Source organism: Rhinolophus ferrumequinum, chromosome 14, assembly GCF_004115265.2.
Source record: "Rhinolophus ferrumequinum isolate MPI-CBG mRhiFer1 chromosome 14, mRhiFer1_v1.p, whole genome shotgun sequence".
Classification (NCBI taxonomy): Eukaryota; Metazoa; Chordata; class Mammalia; order Chiroptera; family Rhinolophidae; genus Rhinolophus; species Rhinolophus ferrumequinum.
In genome coordinates, this window is record NC_046297.1 from 31665685 (window position 1) to 31685725 (window position 20041).

Genomic DNA, 20041 nt, shown 5'->3' on the forward strand with positions numbered 1-20041 from the left:
AAGAATTAGCCTTATAAAAAAATATAAGGTAATCATTACACAGTGTTGTCCTTAATATTTGCAAGACCCAAGGCAAACTATAACTTAAAAGTTACACTTCAAAATGTTAAATAAAACAGGTGCTCCTTCCCTATCTTGACTAAAACACCTTAACAATTACCTTGAAAGGCGAGTTAGAATAAAGAATTCACCGATCCTTTGAGTTCTGCCAGAATATGGCAGCATGGGGGGAGCCAGCCCCTTGGTCTGCCCCTTCTCTTCCTACTCCAGCTCTATCCCACCTACAAGGGGATTGATGTATATCTGTATATCTATATCTGTATCTATCTATCTATCTATCTATCTATCTATCATCTATCTATCTATCTATCATCTATCTATCTATCTATCTATCTATCTATCTATCTATCTATTATCTATCTATCATCTATCCTTGCTCCACTATACAGGTTCCAAACACCTCTTCACTCTTCTACCACCACACCTGTTCCTTAGTCTTCCCTTGGATCACAGTGGGAGAATAGACATGGGGAATATACTCTGAAAACAGGTTTGGGGACTTTTGGGCAGGAAATTATATATTCCTGATTATCCAGAGTGTGGTTCAGAAAGAAGGGTACAGGTTTGATTTGGGCATATCCATTTGCCCTCACAAAGCTCCAATACAATGAGGAGGGCTCAAAAACAGAGAAGGGCCGGATTAGAGCCCTGTAAACCATAAAGCCTGCCTGGGACAGGTTCCTCTCTTACGCAGGTCTAAGGGTAGTTCTAGTCTTATACACACATATCATATCGAAGACAGGCCAATAAATGGACTGATAAAGGAAGTTTAATTATGTTAAAGAAATATAGTGAGGAAGTAAGATCCTGTCTGAAAGTCCAATTCAGTGGCTTAGGTTGCTTAATTTTAATATTGGTTATGTGTATTGAATATCATGTATGCTTCCATTTTCAATAGCGATGGAGGATCTTGTGGCTATAGTACATTTTCCTTTATAGCTCACCTGATATAAATATTTCATGAAAATTATTAGCAATTAAATTTATTAATTGGCTTAGGAATTTTTGAATACGTTAATACTTCTAACTCTAACCTAATAGCCTGTATTTTTAACTACTACTATCTCTTTTAGAAAATACTATTATATCACAATATTTATAAGTAGGGTATTAATAATTAGATATTCCTTATTTTTCTAGTGTGATTTTGCTATATGATTTTTCTGGTCACAGATGTGCTGAATTTGTACTTTAAATAGAAAATTGGTGTGTCTCTTTTTAACAAAAGTGTAGTAGATGAAGTGCGATTAAACAATATGGTAAATATTTAAACTAAAAAATTATTACAGTAGAAGACACATTGCCATTAATCCCCCTCAAAATACTCCCCCTCACACTTATCCCATCATTCTTCCCACTTTCTGAAGCAGTTCTGGAAGTCGTCTTTCATGAGTGTCTTTAGTTGCGCTGTCATGGCTGCCTCAATGTCCTGAATCACTTTGAGTTTGGGGAAGAGCCAGAAATCTCACTGTGTCAGATCTGGTGAATAAGGTGGATGAGAATACACCATTACATTTTTATTTGACAGAAATTGCCATATACCAGAAGCTATGTGTGACACGGAGTGTCATCGTGAAGGTGGATGATTTATGGCACACTTTAAAATACACCTTCTCTCAACCATAGCTCACACTCAACTGACTGCACCATACAAGTTGAAACATCACACACTGTTACTAAGGTTCCAAGCACCGTTTCCCATATTGAAGATCCCTGCCCTTCCATTGCATGGCACTTGGCAGCAGCATTCACTATGTTTCTCGATCACAACAGAAAGGCTCCATGTCACACATCACTTCTGGTTTGGCAATTTCTGTCAAGTAAAAACATTACAGTGTGTCCTCCTCCACTTTATTCACCAGGAGACATTGAGGCAGCCACAACAGTGCAACTAAAGACACTGATGAAACAGGACTTCCAGAACTGCTTCAGAAAGTGGCAAGAATGATGGGATAAGTGTATTTGAAATGAGGGGGGATTATTTTGAGGGGATTAATGGCAATGTGTCTTCTACTGTAATAATGTTTTAGTTTAAACATTCACTGTATTTTTGTATCATACCTTGTACAAATAATTCTAAACTGATACCAAATTGATACCATAACCATGTGAAATTTCCAGTACCTATTAAAATTATCAGAAGAATGAAAAGGGATTATGAAAATAAATGGAAAACATTAGGTGGCATGGCTGGTAAAACAAAGGCTGACCTGGGTTCTGAACATGCATTTAAAGGTGATCATGGATATAAGCAGAGAACACTTAATCTTGCTTGTCAAATGTCATATGTCATCTATCATACCATATAACAGAGTGTAGGGTACCTGAGACTCTCTGGAGTATATTTTATTTCAAGGAATAGTAAAAGCTCAAAATTTAAAAATATGCAAGGAAACTATAAATCATTATTAATTACTACTCTATATTAGGAACATTGATGTAATATCTCAAAACATGCTATTTTATAAAGCATCCCTTCATGTCACAAAAGACAAGTGTATAGGTTGATTGTGATGTCTTACACACACACACACACACCCCCCTATAGTCTGTGTTTTGCTCCCCTTCAAAATTAGACATAATTGGGTTGTCCCAGGGTAGGTTATTAAAAAAAAATCATATTATGGGAAATTCATTTAATTTTTGAGACTGCAAATAAAGTGATCTCAAATTTCAGAGGGATTTTTTAATTTTAAATTTCTTAATTTCTAAAAATCTGTACAAATACTACATTACTCTTGATGATCATGAGACACATGAACAATATTTACTTTTAAAAATAGTTTTTAAAAAGAAGTTTGAAAGGCTAGTAATAATTTTCTTTTTCTTTTTTCAAATGGAACCACCAGATTATTGCTGCATCATTTGCTTGCTATTGTACCAACATGGAAAACACATATGGATTAGAAGTAGTTGGTCATATTCCAAAAGGGTAATATAGTCATTTTTCTTATTTGTTTGTTTGTTTGTTTTTGATGGTGGAACGGACCATTGGTAGGTGGTATGGATTTTATTCTTTTAAAGTCCATGTAGGGGACAAAATTCTAATTAATTTCTATTTTAAATGATAAAAACAAACTATGCATATAGAAAAACAGTAACTTCATAGACTGCTTACCTATATAACTAGGAAAGTTAATAAATATATTATATAGCATTGCTTCAGGTAAAAGACTTGGAAATTATTGACAATGATATTTGGAAAATAAATGGAGGGCATTCAATTTCCAAATTAGAGTCATGCTGTGGGATTAGTCTTCTCCATTCCACTCACATATACTTATGTACACAAGCATTATCTGAAACAGTAAACGCAGAGGCCTGGGTAGTATTTAATGGGGAGGGACAATGTATACTGGAGAAGAGGGCATTGTTTGCTACCTGTCCAGAGAAAGCTCTGGAAACCAAGAGGAAGGTTAACAAGAAGTGTTCACCCTAGAAGGACAAAACGTTTTTCCAAATATAGCCTGAAAGAAAACAAAAGGCATCTGTGGGACGAGGTGGTTATTTCCTTCTGATGGGCTGTATATACACCAATATTTATAAATTTGGGGTAAAGTTATAGTTTCTGAGTCCTCTGTATTTCAATCTTGTTGTCCAAAATTTTGGTTTCTAACTACATTAGAATGGAGGAAGAGTAGAAAAATTTAAGAGATTAAAAAGATAATTAAAAAGAATCTTCAGCCTTTATGCAGTTACAGACTAGTGGTGATTATCTGAATCAACTTGTGTTTTCTAAAGGGTTAGCTACATTTCCCCCTTTAAAAGTCAGTTTATTCTTTCTTTCTAGATCAGTTGATTGTTATTAATAATTAGACAAGACCAATTTTCATGAAACAAAAATTTTTACACTTTGAAATGGTAGCACTTTTGTATAACATATATTTTAGGGCCTCTAATTATACAAATCAATTTGTTTTTAGCAAGTGGGTAAAAAAATCATGCATCTCTTCTATCCATTCTAATTGTCCTTTATTTTGAATGGCTTTTCCAGAACCAGCCTTTTAAGGAATCAAAGAAAGAGGGTAACATTGAAACTAGATGGAGCTGAGATTGAATCCCAGCTCTACCATTCATTCTGTGATTTGGATACATTACCTAACCTTTCTCAAAATGGTTTCTTCTCCATGCAGCTTATACTATTAAAGGGCTGAGCATTCTACTTATATACTATGTATTAAGTCAGCATGAATTATCTTTCCTTTTCTTCTAATTTTGCCACAGGGGAAGTTTTGGGTTTTTTGGGGGTTTTTTTTGAGAGGAAGTAAGTCTCCCAAAGAATCACTGGGATAAATAAATGATGATACCATGCTTGGCTCAAGTGGTTTTCAAAAGACAACAAGACAATGGGTAGGTTGAAAGAAATATTTTAAATAGTTCTTTAAAACTGAGAAACGGTTAACTGTTGTCCTATATTTTGCAACAGAGGGTAGAAGAAGCCTTTATACACATTTTTCTTAACATACGTGATGCATAGTTAAGTGTGCTGTGAAAGTTAAAAACATAATTAAGATTATGAACTCAATGAAAATTTAGGGGTTAACTCAAGAATTGTAGTTCACAGTAATCTAGTGTTTTCATAAAGCAGTATGGTATTCAAGGCAGGGAATACAATCCCTAATGACAGCCAAATAAATATTTGGAAAGATTCAAACGAACGTATGCTCCATATATGCTTTTGTTCTGATACAGGACATTTTTGTCTAGTTAGAGTTCCTGTAATATAACCTGAATTCCCTGGGTGTAAATGACAGATGCATAGAGTTTTCCCTGTGGTGTTCCTTGCGATTTTTGCTTTTTCTGCTAAATAATGTTAAAAAGAAAGAAATTCAAATGGCAAGGCTGCTTGGTTTTCTCATGGGTATTTTACTTATTCTATGTAAAATTAGAGTCATTATCATAGTTGAATTCATTGCAAGTTGTTATAGAAATTACATGAAAATTGATGCCTTCACTATGGTATTTCATTCCACAGAATTCCTCCACCTAAAGCTCCCTCAATGAATGTCCTCTCTGCAATAATCACAGAAGCCTTTGGAGTGGCGCTTGTAGGCTATGCGGCCTCACTGGCTCTTGCTCAAGGATCTGCCAAAAAATTCAACTATTTAATTGATGACAACCAGGTGGAGTATGTCCCAGCCCCTCTCCACAGCTCTGGTATCATTGTACTGTGCATTCCCAGGTCCTAAAAATGCTAGACTTATGAAAAATATAACTTTCCTAAGTATATAGCAAGAATGGGTGTAAGAAAACAAAAGAAAAATCTCTAAATCATTTAGAAAAAGCTGAAAACTTCATGGATTGGTTTATAACTTTCATTTATTTTTAGGAAGACGGATATCTTGGTATTCTTTTTACTTTGCTTTTATGAGAGAATCTAAATATATTTATCATTGCATACTTACTTTTAAAAATTATAGATTTTAAAGTACAAATAATACTAGTATTATTCTTCTTAGTAAAAACACGAAAGGATGTGAGAGTCTATTTTTAGAATAATACCAAAGGATGAAGATAACGTTGATCATAATTCTGCCAGTTTCTTGTTTTTAAGCCCTGTGGCCCTATATTCCTGTCAGTCTACAGAGACAGCTGCAGAATACTGGTTAAAAATGCCAAATTACCTGTGTTTAAATCTCACTCTGATACTATGTGTCCTTAATTGTTTCTGTACCCCAGTTTTGTCATCTGTAAAAAAGCATATTTATTTATTCAACAGATGTGTATTGAATACTACTAATGTACCAGACACTGGTCTAAGAACAACGGATATAACAGTGAATAACACAGACCATTTCTCTCTTCATCTCAGAACCTCCCAGTGTCTTCCCCTCATACTCATGAATAATCTCTTTACCAAGGTTTACCATGCAAGGCCCATATAAGGCCACCATCCTTTTTTCTGTCTGATCTCATATCCCTTTCATACTCTGTTCTAGCCACACTTGTTGCCTTGCTTTTCCTTGAACCCACTACTCATGTTTCTGGCTCAGGATATTTGTACTTGCCTTTTCCAGGAAGTGTATCCCCCCACTTCCAGATATCTGCATGCCTCCTTTATTCAAATAAATGTTCCCTTCTCAGGGAGGCCTTCATTGGTAAGCTAAAGTCCTAAACTCAAGATTTTCCACTCCCTCCTCTGCTTTACTTTCTGTATAATCTTGTTTATTGTCAGCATTTCCTCACTAGAATACCAGTTCTACAAGAGCTGAGATATTTGTCTGTTGTTTACTGGCAACAGGAGAGGCAGGAAAACATTAGGAGCTTTTTGCAATAATCCAGGTGAAATTCGATGACTTTGACCAGGATGTAGCAATTGAGGAGATGAGAAGTGGACAGATTCTGAATTGAATGTGGATACAATCTGGGAGAAACGGAAGGGGTCAATAATATTGTCATGTGCTGCTTAACAACAGGGATACATTCTAAGAAATGCATTGCTAGGAAATTTTGTCATTATGCAAACATGACAGAGTGTACTTATACAAAGCTAGATAGTATAGCCTACTGCACACTTAGGCTATATGGTACAGCTTGTTGCTCTCAGGCTACAAACCTATACAGCATATTACTATATAAAACAACATGTGATTAAATCAAACACAAGATAAAATAACACAAGCAAGAGACATGGTAAACACAAGATGTATGAGGCTGCTTACAAGCATCAAAGTGTGTACTATTTTATAGCAAAAGGTTTTTAATAAGTAGAAAGAGTACATGCTAAAATAATGATAAGAGTTATAGTATAGTAAATACATAAATGGGGAACATAGTCATTTATAATTATTATCAGGTAATACATAATGTACATAACTGTATATGCTGTATACTTTTATATGACTGGCAGTGCAGTAGGTTCGTTTACACCAGCATCACCACAAATGTAATATGTTGCACTACAATGTTACAATGCCTATGATGTCACTAGGTGATAGGCATTTTCAGCTCTATTATAAACCTATGGGACCACTCTCATATATGAGGTATGACAATTAAGTTCATGAACTCATTCTAGAAAGAGTACTACATTACCTCATTGCTGAATATCACTATGGTCACTTTTGAAGCACTCCTTTTGGGAAGTTATACACCAATGCCAGCACCTAGTAAACCCTTCAAAGCAATTTTAGAACTCTTTTTCTGGAATGGCCATCAGAGCTGTCATCATATACTTGATGTTCTGATGTCATCAAAATGTCTTCCTTTCAATGTTTCCTTTATCTTCAGTTAAAGAAAGTAGTCATTGGGGGATAGAGCAGGTAAATAGGGAGCGTGTTCCAATACAGTTATTTGTTTACTGGCTAAAAACTCCCTCACAGACAATGTTGTGTGAGCTGGTGAATTGGCCTGATGCAATAGCCATGAATTGTTGGCGAAAAGTTCAGGTCGTTTTTATCTAACTTTTTTACGCAGACTTTTCAGCACTTCCAAACAGTAAACTTGGTTAACTGTTTGTCCAATTGGTACAAATTCATAATGAATAATCCCTCTGATATGAAAAAATGTTAGCAACATCATTTTTGACTCTTCATTTGGACTGACAGAACTTTTTTTGATCATGGAGAGTTGGCTGACTTCCATTGTGTACTTTGACAATTTGTTTCAGGGCTGTATTGGTACACCCATTTTTCATCACCAGTGATAACATGGCCCAAAACATCATCAAAAGGTCTTGGCAAACTTCAACCCTCCTTTGCTTTTGTTCATTGTTGAGCTCCTTCGGGACAATTTATGCACACACCTTTATTATGCCAAGATTTTCAGTTAAAACTTTCCTGTTTCTCTATTTATGTTTACTTGGTCTGTTATGCTTCTCACAGTCAGCTGATGGTTTTGATGCACCATTCAATGAATTTTAGCAATGTTTTCATCCGTTCTGCTTGTTACTTGCTGTCCTGACTTCTCTTCATCAGTGATGTGTTCTCTCACCTCAGAAAAACGTTTAATCCATTTGTACATTGCCGTTTTCTTCATGATATTATCCCCATAAACTTGGACTCACATTCCTGATTTCACTTCTACTCTTGCCAAGTTTAACAAGAAATTTAATGTTTCTTTATTGCTCTAATTCAAGCTCAAACATTCTTGGGATGGCAAACAAAAACATGCAAAACAATAATAAATGCCACTCATCAAGACACAACCACACATTGAAAGGAACAGAGTGATGAGACACTGATATACTAAAGTTATGAAACCCTTACCAAGCTGTTTGTACAGTGCTACAGTGGAAAATTTGCAAACTTAATTGTCAGACCTCATATGTGGTCTGTCATTGACTACAATGTCATTATGAGGCACATGACTGTAGTATCTGTGAAACTTTTGGCCCAAGCATTTGGAACTTGAGATGGGGAAGAATGTGGAAGGACCAGGTTGGGATAGTAGACCCAATTATGTTTGGGATACCTGTTAGCTATCCAAATGGACATGAGTGAGTAGCAAGTTGGCTATGTAAGTCTGAAGTTTAGAAGGCTAGTGATATAGTTTTTGAGTTGTCAATGTGTATTTGGGTAGCTAAGATATAGATATTTTGATTGGCTAAATGAGAAGGAACTACAAAAGAAATTGAGAAGTGTGACCAAGGAGGTAGGAGAAAACCAGGTGGCTGTGAGGTTCTAGAAGTACCTAGAAGAAGCACTTAAGGAGGAGGAAGTGAGTGATTGTGTCAAATGCTGCTTTTAGGCCAAGTAAGGTCGGAATTTACCATTGTGGAGGTCATTCAATGGAAGGAACAAAAGCCTTGATTATAGTGATTTAAAAGATAGGAGAGAAATTGGCAACAGAGACAATAAATAACTTGTATTTTCCTATAAGGTTTTTATGAGGATTAAATGAGTAAAATGCTTGGGACAGTTTCTGGCACATTGTAAACACTCAATAAATACTAGCTTTTTATTTTGTTTTAGTTTACAATGGTTAAATCATAACTAATGGAGAGAACAGAAATTGAATACAAACAAATCTCATTCTTTGACAAGTTGCACCTGTGTTCTCTGAAAGTTGTTATTAAGAAATGATATAGCCTCCTATTATCAATCTTATAGGAATTTTTGGCTCATGGTCTCAGCAACGTGATTTCTTCATTTTTCTTCTGCATACCAAGTGCTGCTGCCATGGGACGGACCACTAGCCTATACAGCACAGGAGCAAAGACACAGGTAACTTAATTGTCTAGCAGGGACAAAACCACTGCTGGGCCTTTACTCTCCTGAGAGAGTTGGAAGAGTGAATTTCTCTCTAAAGTCCTGAAAATATTTTTACTTCTTCGTTTTTTCTAATTAGTTTTGAATAAGTCTCTGTTGTTTTTTTCATGAATGATCCTTGCAGAAGCCGAATAATTTCAGTAAACTCTAAAAAAAATTTTACGCAAAATCGATGATAATCTTGAGATTATTATGCTAGTAAGCAAAATAAGTCACACATAAAAAGTTGAGAAACATATGATTTCACTGATATGTAGGATATAAAACTGAAACCAACAAAGGAACAAGACAAACAAATAAAGAAAGAAAAACTCATAGACACAGACAATAGTTTAGTGGTTACCAGAGGGTAAGGGGGAAAGGAAGTGGGAGATTAAGATAAATGGGTCCAAATATAACGGAGGTGACAAAAAAATGTATACACATTTTAAGAGACGTTATCTATACTCAAGCAGTAGTTTGCTGTAATCTGAAGTGTCTGGATGTTGACAGTAACCACTTTCAGCACCAATTGTAATTGCAGAAATCAAGCATGACTTGTATTCAACTTTTGTTATTGGTATGTATTGAGTATTACAATTAATACAGCTTTTTCCTTTTTTAAAATGTGTATACATTTTTTTTGGTACCCTCTGTATGGTGATAGGTGGTGAACACACATGTGATATATAGATGATGTATTCCAGAATTGTACACTTGAAACCTATGTAATTTTACTAACCATTATCACCCCAATAAATTTTAATAAAAAAAAAATCCTGTACTAATAGCATCATTATTGTTTCCAACCCTTGAACAGAGCTCCTTCTAGTGGTGCCTCTCATTTTGTTTTTCGCTAAGTTAACCAATTTGAAAAATTTCCATTTTTGTTTATTACCTTTAAATAAAATGAAATCATTATATGCAAACTTAGTCATTGTCATTGCAATTCCTGTCTATATAGATGTATAAGTCTGTAAATGAGTAATAAGATGTCTGTGCTCATTTGATGTTAAAGAAACAATTATTATATATATTTTTTGGAACTCGAGTCAATTTGACATTTGAGTGCCTGCTACCCTGTTTCACCGAAAAAAAGACCTAGCCAGACAATCAGCTCTAAAGCGTCTTTTGGAGCAAAAATTAATATAAGACCCGGTATTATATTATATTATGTTACGTTATATTATATTATATTATATTACATTATATTATATTAACCCATTCTTAGAGTAAAATAAGACTGGGTCTTATATAAATTTTTTCTCCAAAAGACGCATTTGAGCTGATTGTCCAGCTAGGTCTTATTTTCGGGGAAACACAGTATATACCAGGTATTATGCTGGCTACTGCTGAGATGACAATTATGATAATGAAGATGCAGCTGTGATGAAGATGGTAATGGTGTTGGTGGAAGCGTATGTTGAGTTATGTGCCAGGTATTGCTTGTCATACTTTATTTATTTATTTATTTTTTTGGTTTCTTTTTCAATGGCGTATTCTTTTTTTTAAATTAAAGCTTATTGGGGTGACAATTGTCAGTAAAGTTATATAGATTTCAGGTGTACAATTCTGTAAGCTACACCATATATTTGACCCCGTTTACCCTCAATGGATGTTATATCTTGTCAAATGCTTTTTCTGCATCTACTGATACAATCATATGATTTTTTGTCCTTTATTTTGTGTATGTGGTGTATGACATTGATTGATTTGCATATGTTGCACCATCATTGTGCCCCTGGGATGAACCCCACATGGTCATGATGTATAATGTTTTTTATGCATTGTTGCATTCGATTCGCTAGATTTTTGTTTAGGATTTTTGCATCTGTATTCATCAGAGACATTGGTCTGCAGTTTTCTTCTTTTGTGTTATCCTTATCAGGTTTTGGTATTAGGGTAATGTTGGCCTCATAAAATGAGTTCAAGAATATTGTCTCTTCTTCAATTTTTTGGAAGAGTTTGAGTAGGACATGTATTAGATCCTCTTTGAAGGTTTGGTAGAATTCACTAGAGAAGCCATCTGGTCCCGGACGTTTGCTTCTGGGAAAGTTTTGGATGATTGATTCAATTTCCTTTCTGGTAATTGGTTTCTTTAGATTTTCCAGTTCTTCCTGATTCAACCTAGGAAAGCTGTATGTTTCTAAGAACATGTCCATTTCTTCTAGGTTATTGAATTTGGTGGCATTTACTCCTTCATAGTATTCTTGGATGATCCTTTATATTTTTGTGACATCCGTGATAAATTCCACTCTTTCATTTGTGATTTTGTTTATTTGTTCTTTTCTCTTTTTATCTTAGAGAGTCTAGCCAAGGGTTTGTCAATTTTATTAATCTTTTCAAGGAACTCGCTCTGCATTTCATTAATTAATCTGTTGTCTTTTTCTTCTCTATTTCACTTTGTTCTCCGGTTTTTATTATTTCCTTACTTCTGCTGTCTTTGGGTTTCATTTGTTCTTCTTTTTCTATTCTTTAAGGTGTAACGTGAGGTTATGTTCTGGAATTTTACTTGTTTCTTGAGATAGGCCTATCATGATATAAATTTCCCTCTTAAAACTGCTTTTGTTGCATCCCCAAAGTTTTGGTAAGATGTATTTTCATTTTCATTTGTTTCTATGTATCTTTTGATCTCTCCTCTTCTTCCTTCTTTGACCCAGTCGTTCTTAAAAGTATGTTGTTTAATCTCCATATGTTTTTTCCTGCTTTCGTTTTGCAGTTAATATCGAATTTCAAAGCTTTATGGTCAGAGAATATGCTTGGTATGATTTCAATCTTCTTAAATTTGCTGAGGTTAGTTTTATGTCCCAATATATGGTCTATCTTTGAGAATGTTCCATGTACACTAGAAAAAATGTGTAGTCTGATGTTTTAGGATGAAGTGCTCTATAAATGTCAATTATATCCATTTCATCTAATGTGTCATTTAGGGCTGCTATTTCATTATTTATTTTCTGTTTGGATGATCTATCCATAGCTGTCAATGATGTATTTAGGTCCCCTACTATAATTGTGTTTTGGTCAATTTCTCCCTTTAGTTCTGTTAGTAGTTGCTTGGTATATTTTGGTGCTCTCTGGTTGGGGGCATAAATGTTGATGATTATTGTGTATTCTTGTTGTATAGTCCCCTTTATCATTATGAAATGTCCATCTTTGTCTTTTGTTACCTTTTTTATCCTGAAGTCTGTTTCATCTAATATCAGTATGGCTACACCTGATTTTCTCTGGATACCATTTGCTTGGAGTGTCAATTTCCACCCTTTCACTTTGAATCTATACTTGTCCTTGTAGCTGAGATGTGTCTCTTGGAGGCAGCATATGATTGGGCTTAGTTTTTTGATTCAACCTGCTATTCTGTGCCTTTTTGTTGATGAGTTCAGTCCATTTACATTTAGGGTGATTATTGATACCGTATTTCCCTGAAAATAAGACAAGGTCTTACATTAATTTTTGCTCCAAAAGACACATTAGGGCTTATTTTCAGGGGATGTCTTATTTTTTCACGTACAACATTTTACGATTATTCATGTACAACACTCTAAATTTATTCATTTATTCATGTACAAAAATCTACATTTATTCAAATACTGTTATGTCATTTTCTTCTGGAACATCGTCATAATTCTCCAAATCTCAAATTCCGGCTTGAATTTCTTGCAACTCCATTTCCTGCAGAAACATTGGCCCCAATCTCTCATGTCCAGCAACAGAGTTCTCCTTAAATGAGCACTTTTGTCCACGTAACCTGCTCGCATTACATTGGCAAAACAACTGTCAGTGATTTTATCCCATGAATTCTTCACCCAAGTCACTATCTCTTGCAGGCTAGGCTTCACAAAGTTTCCACACTGATTTCTCTTCATTCTATTTTCAGTGTAGTCATTGATTTCCATGTGCAAATGGTCCTTGAATGTCTTGTTTATTGCAATGTCAAGAGTCTTTGCAATATCAAGAGTTTATTGCAATATCAAGATATTACAGTCATTCCTGTGGGAATCATTATTTGAACTATTCTTCTCTCTGTGAGGAAATTCTTCATGTCTTTAGCAGAGTGAGTGTTGGTTGAATCCCAGACTAGTAGACCTCTTTGGCCACCTTGTGAAACAAGTGGCAGCATTAAATCAGCCCACTTCCTTATAACTGTTTGTGTGCACCAGGCATTTTCAGTTCATAAATGCCTGAAACACGTTTAACCTTATCTTTCTTGCCCTTAGTGATGATTAGAGGTGGGGCTTTCTTTCCATCCAGAAGAACTGCCAAAATACAGGTAACACGCACTGTCATGACCAGTGGAGGTTATGTAGATTGACAAGGCACCTCTCTGACCAATTGTTGTTTGAGATCTTTGGCCCATAAACACTGCAGTTTCATCCATAAAAATCATGTTGGAGAGTTGGTATTTAGAAAAGTCAGCGGGCATCAACAAAAGACTTGAATGCAAGTGCACATTTAATAACTTCAGTATCTTCCAGCTTGAACAGTGTAGTCAATCTTAGAGACAGTTCAAGTAGCTAAAGGAAGCCATCCAACCAGTGTTGTGCTGCTTTGAATTCTTCTGGGTATATTTCTAACTGTGGTGCCATTGCAAGAGCAAATGCTTGAATATAAGCTCTGTGCACAACCAAAGCCTTTCCTCTCCTGTCAGCAATCCATTCACAGATGATGTCTTCCAGCTCAGGATATAATGGTTGCCCACTTGATCCACACTTGCGCTTCTTAGCATTTCGCTCATCCATGTGTTAATTGACGTTATCGTACTCTGCTCACCATTTTCAGACCATTCAGAGATCCAACTTCTGCTCTTTGCAGAAAGCTGTAAGATTCTTGCCCTGGGAGTCCTCCACAATTCCTTTCTTGTCCTCGATGGAATAGCTCTTTGTTTTTGCACTCATCTTGACTGGGGGTCAAAATATTACTCCCTTTAAATTTACCATTTAATCAAATGTTAATTGAAGACTTATGAGACAGGAGTGGCAACAAAAGTGATGACATTTAAGAATGTTGGTCCACACAAAAGAGACGAAAAATTGCAGGCACGAAAATTCAGAAAACGTTTCTTTATTTCACATAAGTGCATTAAGTACATCTGTTAGAACTCTTGACTTATTGAATTATGAAGATACATATCAGACACAACCACATCCATTCGTTATGAATGTGCGCATTGTTCATGCATTGTGTCTGTACTCTGATTGGTCATTTGGCAATAAGTCTCAAGTTCATCTATTTACATAGGCGTTTATCTCTCATCTAAAGGTGACTGCTTGGGTATTCACAAATACTTAATGATAATTTATATTATCATGTATTTTAAGTATTAGAGTCAATAATATTATTTAGTTATATTTAATTATATATTAATATTATTATTTTACAATTCAATACGTCTATCATGGGTTGCAACAGACACATTAAACACATCTATTTGGCTGACGATCTTAACTGGGGCTTATTTTGGGGTAGGGCTTATATTACAAGCATCCTGAAAAATCATGCTAGGGCTTATTTTCCAGTTAGGTCTTATTTTCAGGGAAATACAGTATATGAAGATTTGCTATCATTCTGTCTTTGGTTTTCTGGTAAGACTGTGTCTCCATTCATCTCGTTGAGTATTTTAAGAACTACAGTCTTGAATTCTCTGTCATTTAAGTCGTATAGTTCCAAGTCTTTAAGTTTATTTTCTGGATACTTTTTGCTTTCTTTCTGATCTGCCTTGTTACCTCGGTTATCTATGGCAATTAATGAATTATTATTTCTCTTCCTAGGCATCTATAGAAAGAAGTTTTTCTTTTGTTTTTCTGTAGATGTTGGTAGAATGTTTTATTTTCTCTCTGACTGCAGCCTTTTATTCTGTCTCATACTGTAGTGTTATATTTTCTCTGCACTCTTCTGTCTTCCCACACAATGGGGGAATTCCCTGGAAGGCAGGCTTTTCCTCTGTGAACAGTTCACCTGGGTCACAGGACACTGGCTCTGTGGGGGGGATGTGGAGAGCATCTGAAGTTCAAAAGCTTTTCCTGCACCAGATTCAGAACCTGTGTTTCAGTGACTCTGTTTACTCTTGCAGGGATCCGCCCAGATAGGTGGAGACAGGGGTAGGGTGGGTTGTGAGAGGTGGCCTAGAGCAATGGCAGCGACCACCAGCTCAGCCAGTCGTGCACTGAATGCTCCCTCCCCTTTACTGGAACTAGTTCGGCTGTGAGTCCATGTCTGCTGACCACAGTTCTCAGAACTTCAAATATTCTGTTGTTTTTATCTGACACTGCAATTGTTCGCCTTCTAGCATTTGGAGAGTGGGGGATGGAGAGCTCTGGGACGGTGGGGAGGGTTCAGCTAGGCTCAGTGTCAAAGATTTCTGTTCTCTGCTCATTAGTGAGGGCTTAAACTGTTGTTTGCACCCTTCTTCCCTCAGTCTTTGCTCCAAGGTGTCTGCTATGAGCATTGGGTTCAGCCATGTTATATGCTGATCCTTCAGGTGGGACTGTGGGCCATAAGCAGAGCACTAACAGTCTGAGTTCTTCCCTCTCCCATGGCTGTGGTAGTTCCGGAATGCAGCGAACTCAGAGCTCCAACCTCTTGTCTGTGTCCTGCACCTCATCGCCTGCATCTTTGCACTTTCCATTACCCTTTCTCCTGCTTGCCAAATTTGTCCACCTTTCAGTTGTGGGCCTCTTAATCTTGCCTGTCTGGTGCGCAGGGAGTTGTTTGTGGAATTATAGTTCTTCAATTTGTTGTAAATTCCAGGGGAGATTTCAAGAGGCTCACCTCACATACTATTTTTATGATGTCTCTTGTCATACTTTCCATATAAATGAGCTCATTTAAACCTTTAGCCAACTCTGAAGGAAGTATGATTATTATTCTATGGTATTCTATGGTAGACATAAAGTTGAGGAAAAGGCAGTTAAAGTAAATTACTCAGGTCACAGAACTAGTGAGTTAGCAGAGCTGGGATTTGAACCCAGACAGATTTACCCCAAATCTTGCACTCTTAACGAGTATACAAGACGAGTATACAAGAAAATTCATGTATGTGTTAATACAGAAATTAACATTAACAGCTAGCCATCATTAAAACAAATCATATTTATTTAAAATTGGAATTGAATGATAATTAATAAAACATTTTATGTGATCATTCAAACATTTATTATGAATCTATCTTATAGTATGTCTTTCGGGGGGGTTGGTAGAATAAACTTGAAAAGGATATGGTTCTTGACTTTGGGGATCAAGTGGCAGAAGAAATATGGTTAAATAGATATTAGAATACAGCACAAAACTAATAAAATTATTAATGAATAATAATTAATGGAGCAGAGGGGAAACAGCAACAAATTCTAAATGTATAATAATTTGACAAATAATTGCCAGAACTCATCAGCTAAGATATGAAATCCTCATTCTTCCTTGTTTTACGTGACAATTTAATTGAGTTTCCATAGTTAGTAACTTCACACATAGGTTTGTCACGTGTATAGACATAAACATTTTTACAAACTGTACTCTCAAATGTTTGTGATCTAAATTCAAATGTTTAATACATAGTCTTTACAAGACTCTCCTATGTATAAAATTCTAGAATTTTATAGTAGTTTCTATCTGGTTTCTCATGAGGATGAATATATTTGATTTCTTCTCTTCATGTTCAGGTTATATAAGTATAGTGAGTGGTGAAGGGCATGGATTCCAGAACCTGGGCCTGTGTTCTGACTCCACTTCTAGTGGCTGGGTGACTTTGCACACATAACTTGACCTCTCTAACCTAAGAGGTCTCAGCTGTTAAAGTAATTATTACAAGTATTAAATGAATTAATACATGCGTGTTTAGCACAATGCCTAAGCACCAAATAAATGTTCCTTTTATGTTAACAATTATAATTTATTTTATTATTATTAAGTATTTTTATTATAATTAAGTATTTTCAGAACCTTTTGTTTACCACTATTAAAACATCCTGGTTTGGATGGGATGCAGCAAGGCAGTTCCTAGTTCAAATTGCTCCTCCAACTTGATGAGAATCTTAAGAAAGTCAGCATTTTCGTTCATAACATATACAGAGAAGGTTGAAATAAAATCTCTGAAGTGTCTTCCACCTTGAGTGTATTCCATATCTGGGGTTTCCTTAGGTTTATATTGCTTAGAAAAGCAATTACTATTTTAGTAATAACAAGACCATCTGAGTAATCTTTGTAACATTAAATTTTGAATGAAAGAGAATATGTTGAGAAAATGTTTAAAATGTATTTTTAAATCTGGAATTTTTTTTCATTTAAGTTAAGCATAAATTTGTTAAATTAATAGGGTAGGGATGGAGAGGAGGCCTTCTCTTCTCTTTTCAAGAGGCCATACATTTGCCTGATTAGAACAACAGAACTTTTCTAAGGACTTTTCATTTAAGAGTTGTTTTCTACATGATGTTATTCATCAGATATCAGAAGAAATGAAAGAAATATAACAAAATAATAGTTCAGGGAAACAAAGCTTGACAACAATATTTTATGCTGTTCTGCTTGTTACAATGGTCACTAATCTGTTTAACAATTCCCATTAAATTACACAGAGAAGGAATCTTATTTAATGTTCCTACCCAAAATGAGGGTGCTTTCCCACAGCAGTCATTTTAGACTTTTAACATGGACATGGTTTAATGGAGACAAGTGGTAAGCCAAATCTTGAGAGTTTTGTTCTAAATAGGCTGTTTGTAAAGTCAGATTTCTATATGACAAGACTTCACAAAACAACCCCTTAAATGGTTCTGTTTCCTTCAGGGACTAGACTTATACCCAATAAGTCTAGAAGACTTAAAAACTCTTCAACTTTATGCTAATGACAGTCAACTAAACGAACAGTGGGGACCATCTTACAATTGTTAATTACTCCACTAATTGACTCTTTCTTATTCAGAAACCTTATCAGTATTTCTGTAGAAAGTTATCTTTTTTAAAATGCAAATATGATTTTTTGACTTCCTCCTAAAGGTTTGCATAGGTCTTAGAATTCAGACCTCTTTATATTACCTACCTTCCCTCTACAGCCTTATCTTGTTTGGACTGTTCTGTATCTTATTCCCAGCTCTCTCATCACATGGTCCTTCTTCCTTCCTTGTGAGTTCCAGTGTCTGATCCGTTTGCCTCTGTGGCTACCTCCCCATCTTGTCTAAGTGAACTTCTCATACCCTTCAGATCTCCCTGTTATTTCAGGGTCAACTGTGTTCTTTTCTTCAGAGATCTTAGCTCTGTTGATATTAAACTTTCACCAGTGTGAATGTATTATTGATGCCTGCGATCCATTCTTTACTTAAGCTCCTAGAGAACTGGGCCTTTGTCTGCTTTGGTTCACTATATATTCAGTGTCTAGCCCCGGACCTGGCATATAGTAGGTGTTTAACAACTATGCACAAAGAATGAATGACAGATAACAGTCTATTTTCATTCTTTTGCATGTGACTTTCCAATTCTCCCAGAACCATTTATTGAAGAGGCTATCTTTTCTCCATGGTATGTTTTTGGCTCCTTTGTCAAAAATTATCTGTGTGTATTTATGTGGGTTTCTTTCTGGGTTTTCAATTCTATTCCATTTGTCTGTGTGCCTGTTTTTCTGCCAATACCATGCTGTTTTGATTATTGTAGCTGTGTAGTACAAGCTGAAGTTAGGGAGTGTCATACCTCTAGCATTATTCGTTTTTCTTAGGATTGCTTTGGCTATTTGGGGTCTTCTGTGGTTCCATACAAATCTGATGATTTTTTGTTCTATCTCAAAATGGATCAAAGACCTAAACATTAGAGCTGAAACAATAAACTACACAGAAGAAAACATAGGTACTAAACTTACGGACCTTGGGTTCAAAGAGCATTGTATGTATTTGATCTCAAAGGCAAGGAAAGTAATAGCTAAAATAAATGAGTGGGACTATATCAAACTAAAAAATTTCTGCACAGCAAAAGAAACCATTGACAAAATAAAGATGCAACCAACTGAATGGGAGAAGATTTTGGCAAACAACGCCTCTGATAAGGGGCTAATATCCAAAATATATAAGGAACTCATACAACTCAACAACAAAAAAACCCAAAAAATCCAATTAAAAAATGGGCTGAGGCCCTGAATAGACATTTCGCCAAAGAAGACATACAGATGGCCAATAGATATGTTAAAAGATGCTCAACATCACTAATCATCAGACAAATGCCAATAAAAACCACAATAAGATATCACTCACACCACTTAGAATGACTATTGTCAACAAGACAAATAATAACAAATGTTGGAGAAAAAGGAAACGTCATACACTGTTGGTGGGAATGAAGGCAGTGTGGAGGTTTGTCAAAAAATTAATAGAATTACCATATGACCCAGCAATCCCTCGCCTGCTTATCTACCCAAATAATCTGAAAAGATTTATCTGTAAAGATATATGTGCTCCAATGATTGTTGCAGCTTTATTTATGGTGGCCAATTCATGGATGCAACAAGGGTGTTCTTTGATAGATAATTGGATAAAGAAGATGTGATATGTATATGTGTGTGTGTGTATATATATATATATATATATATATGATGGAATACTATTGTGCCATAAGAAAAGATGAAATAGTGTCATTTGTGACGATATGGGTGGATCTTGAGGTTATTATGCTAAGCAAAATAAATCAGACAGAAAAAGTTGAGAACCATATGATTTCACTGATATGTGGAATATAAAACTGAAAGCAGCAAAGGAAAAGACAATCAAACAAAGAAACAAAAACTCATAGACATAGACAATAGTTTAGTGGTTACCAGAGGGTAA

General features: G+C 35.5%; 1 protein-coding gene across 2 annotated transcripts in view; it reads left to right on the forward strand.

Annotated features, from left to right (window-relative positions):
* SLC26A7 (solute carrier family 26 member 7) overlaps positions 1–20041 on the forward strand; it is a 445736-nt gene that overhangs the window by 340249 nt on the left and 85446 nt on the right. The window contains exons 7-9 of one of the 2 annotated variants that reach the window (XM_033125821.1): positions 2910–2992; positions 5036–5183; positions 9111–9224. In XM_033125821.1, the coding sequence (XP_032981712.1) occupies positions 2910–2992; positions 5036–5183; positions 9111–9224 (345 nt within the window). The remainder of the gene's footprint in view (positions 1–2909; positions 2993–5035; positions 5184–9110; positions 9225–20041) is intronic. The other variant, XM_033125820.1, reaches the window with a different exon arrangement.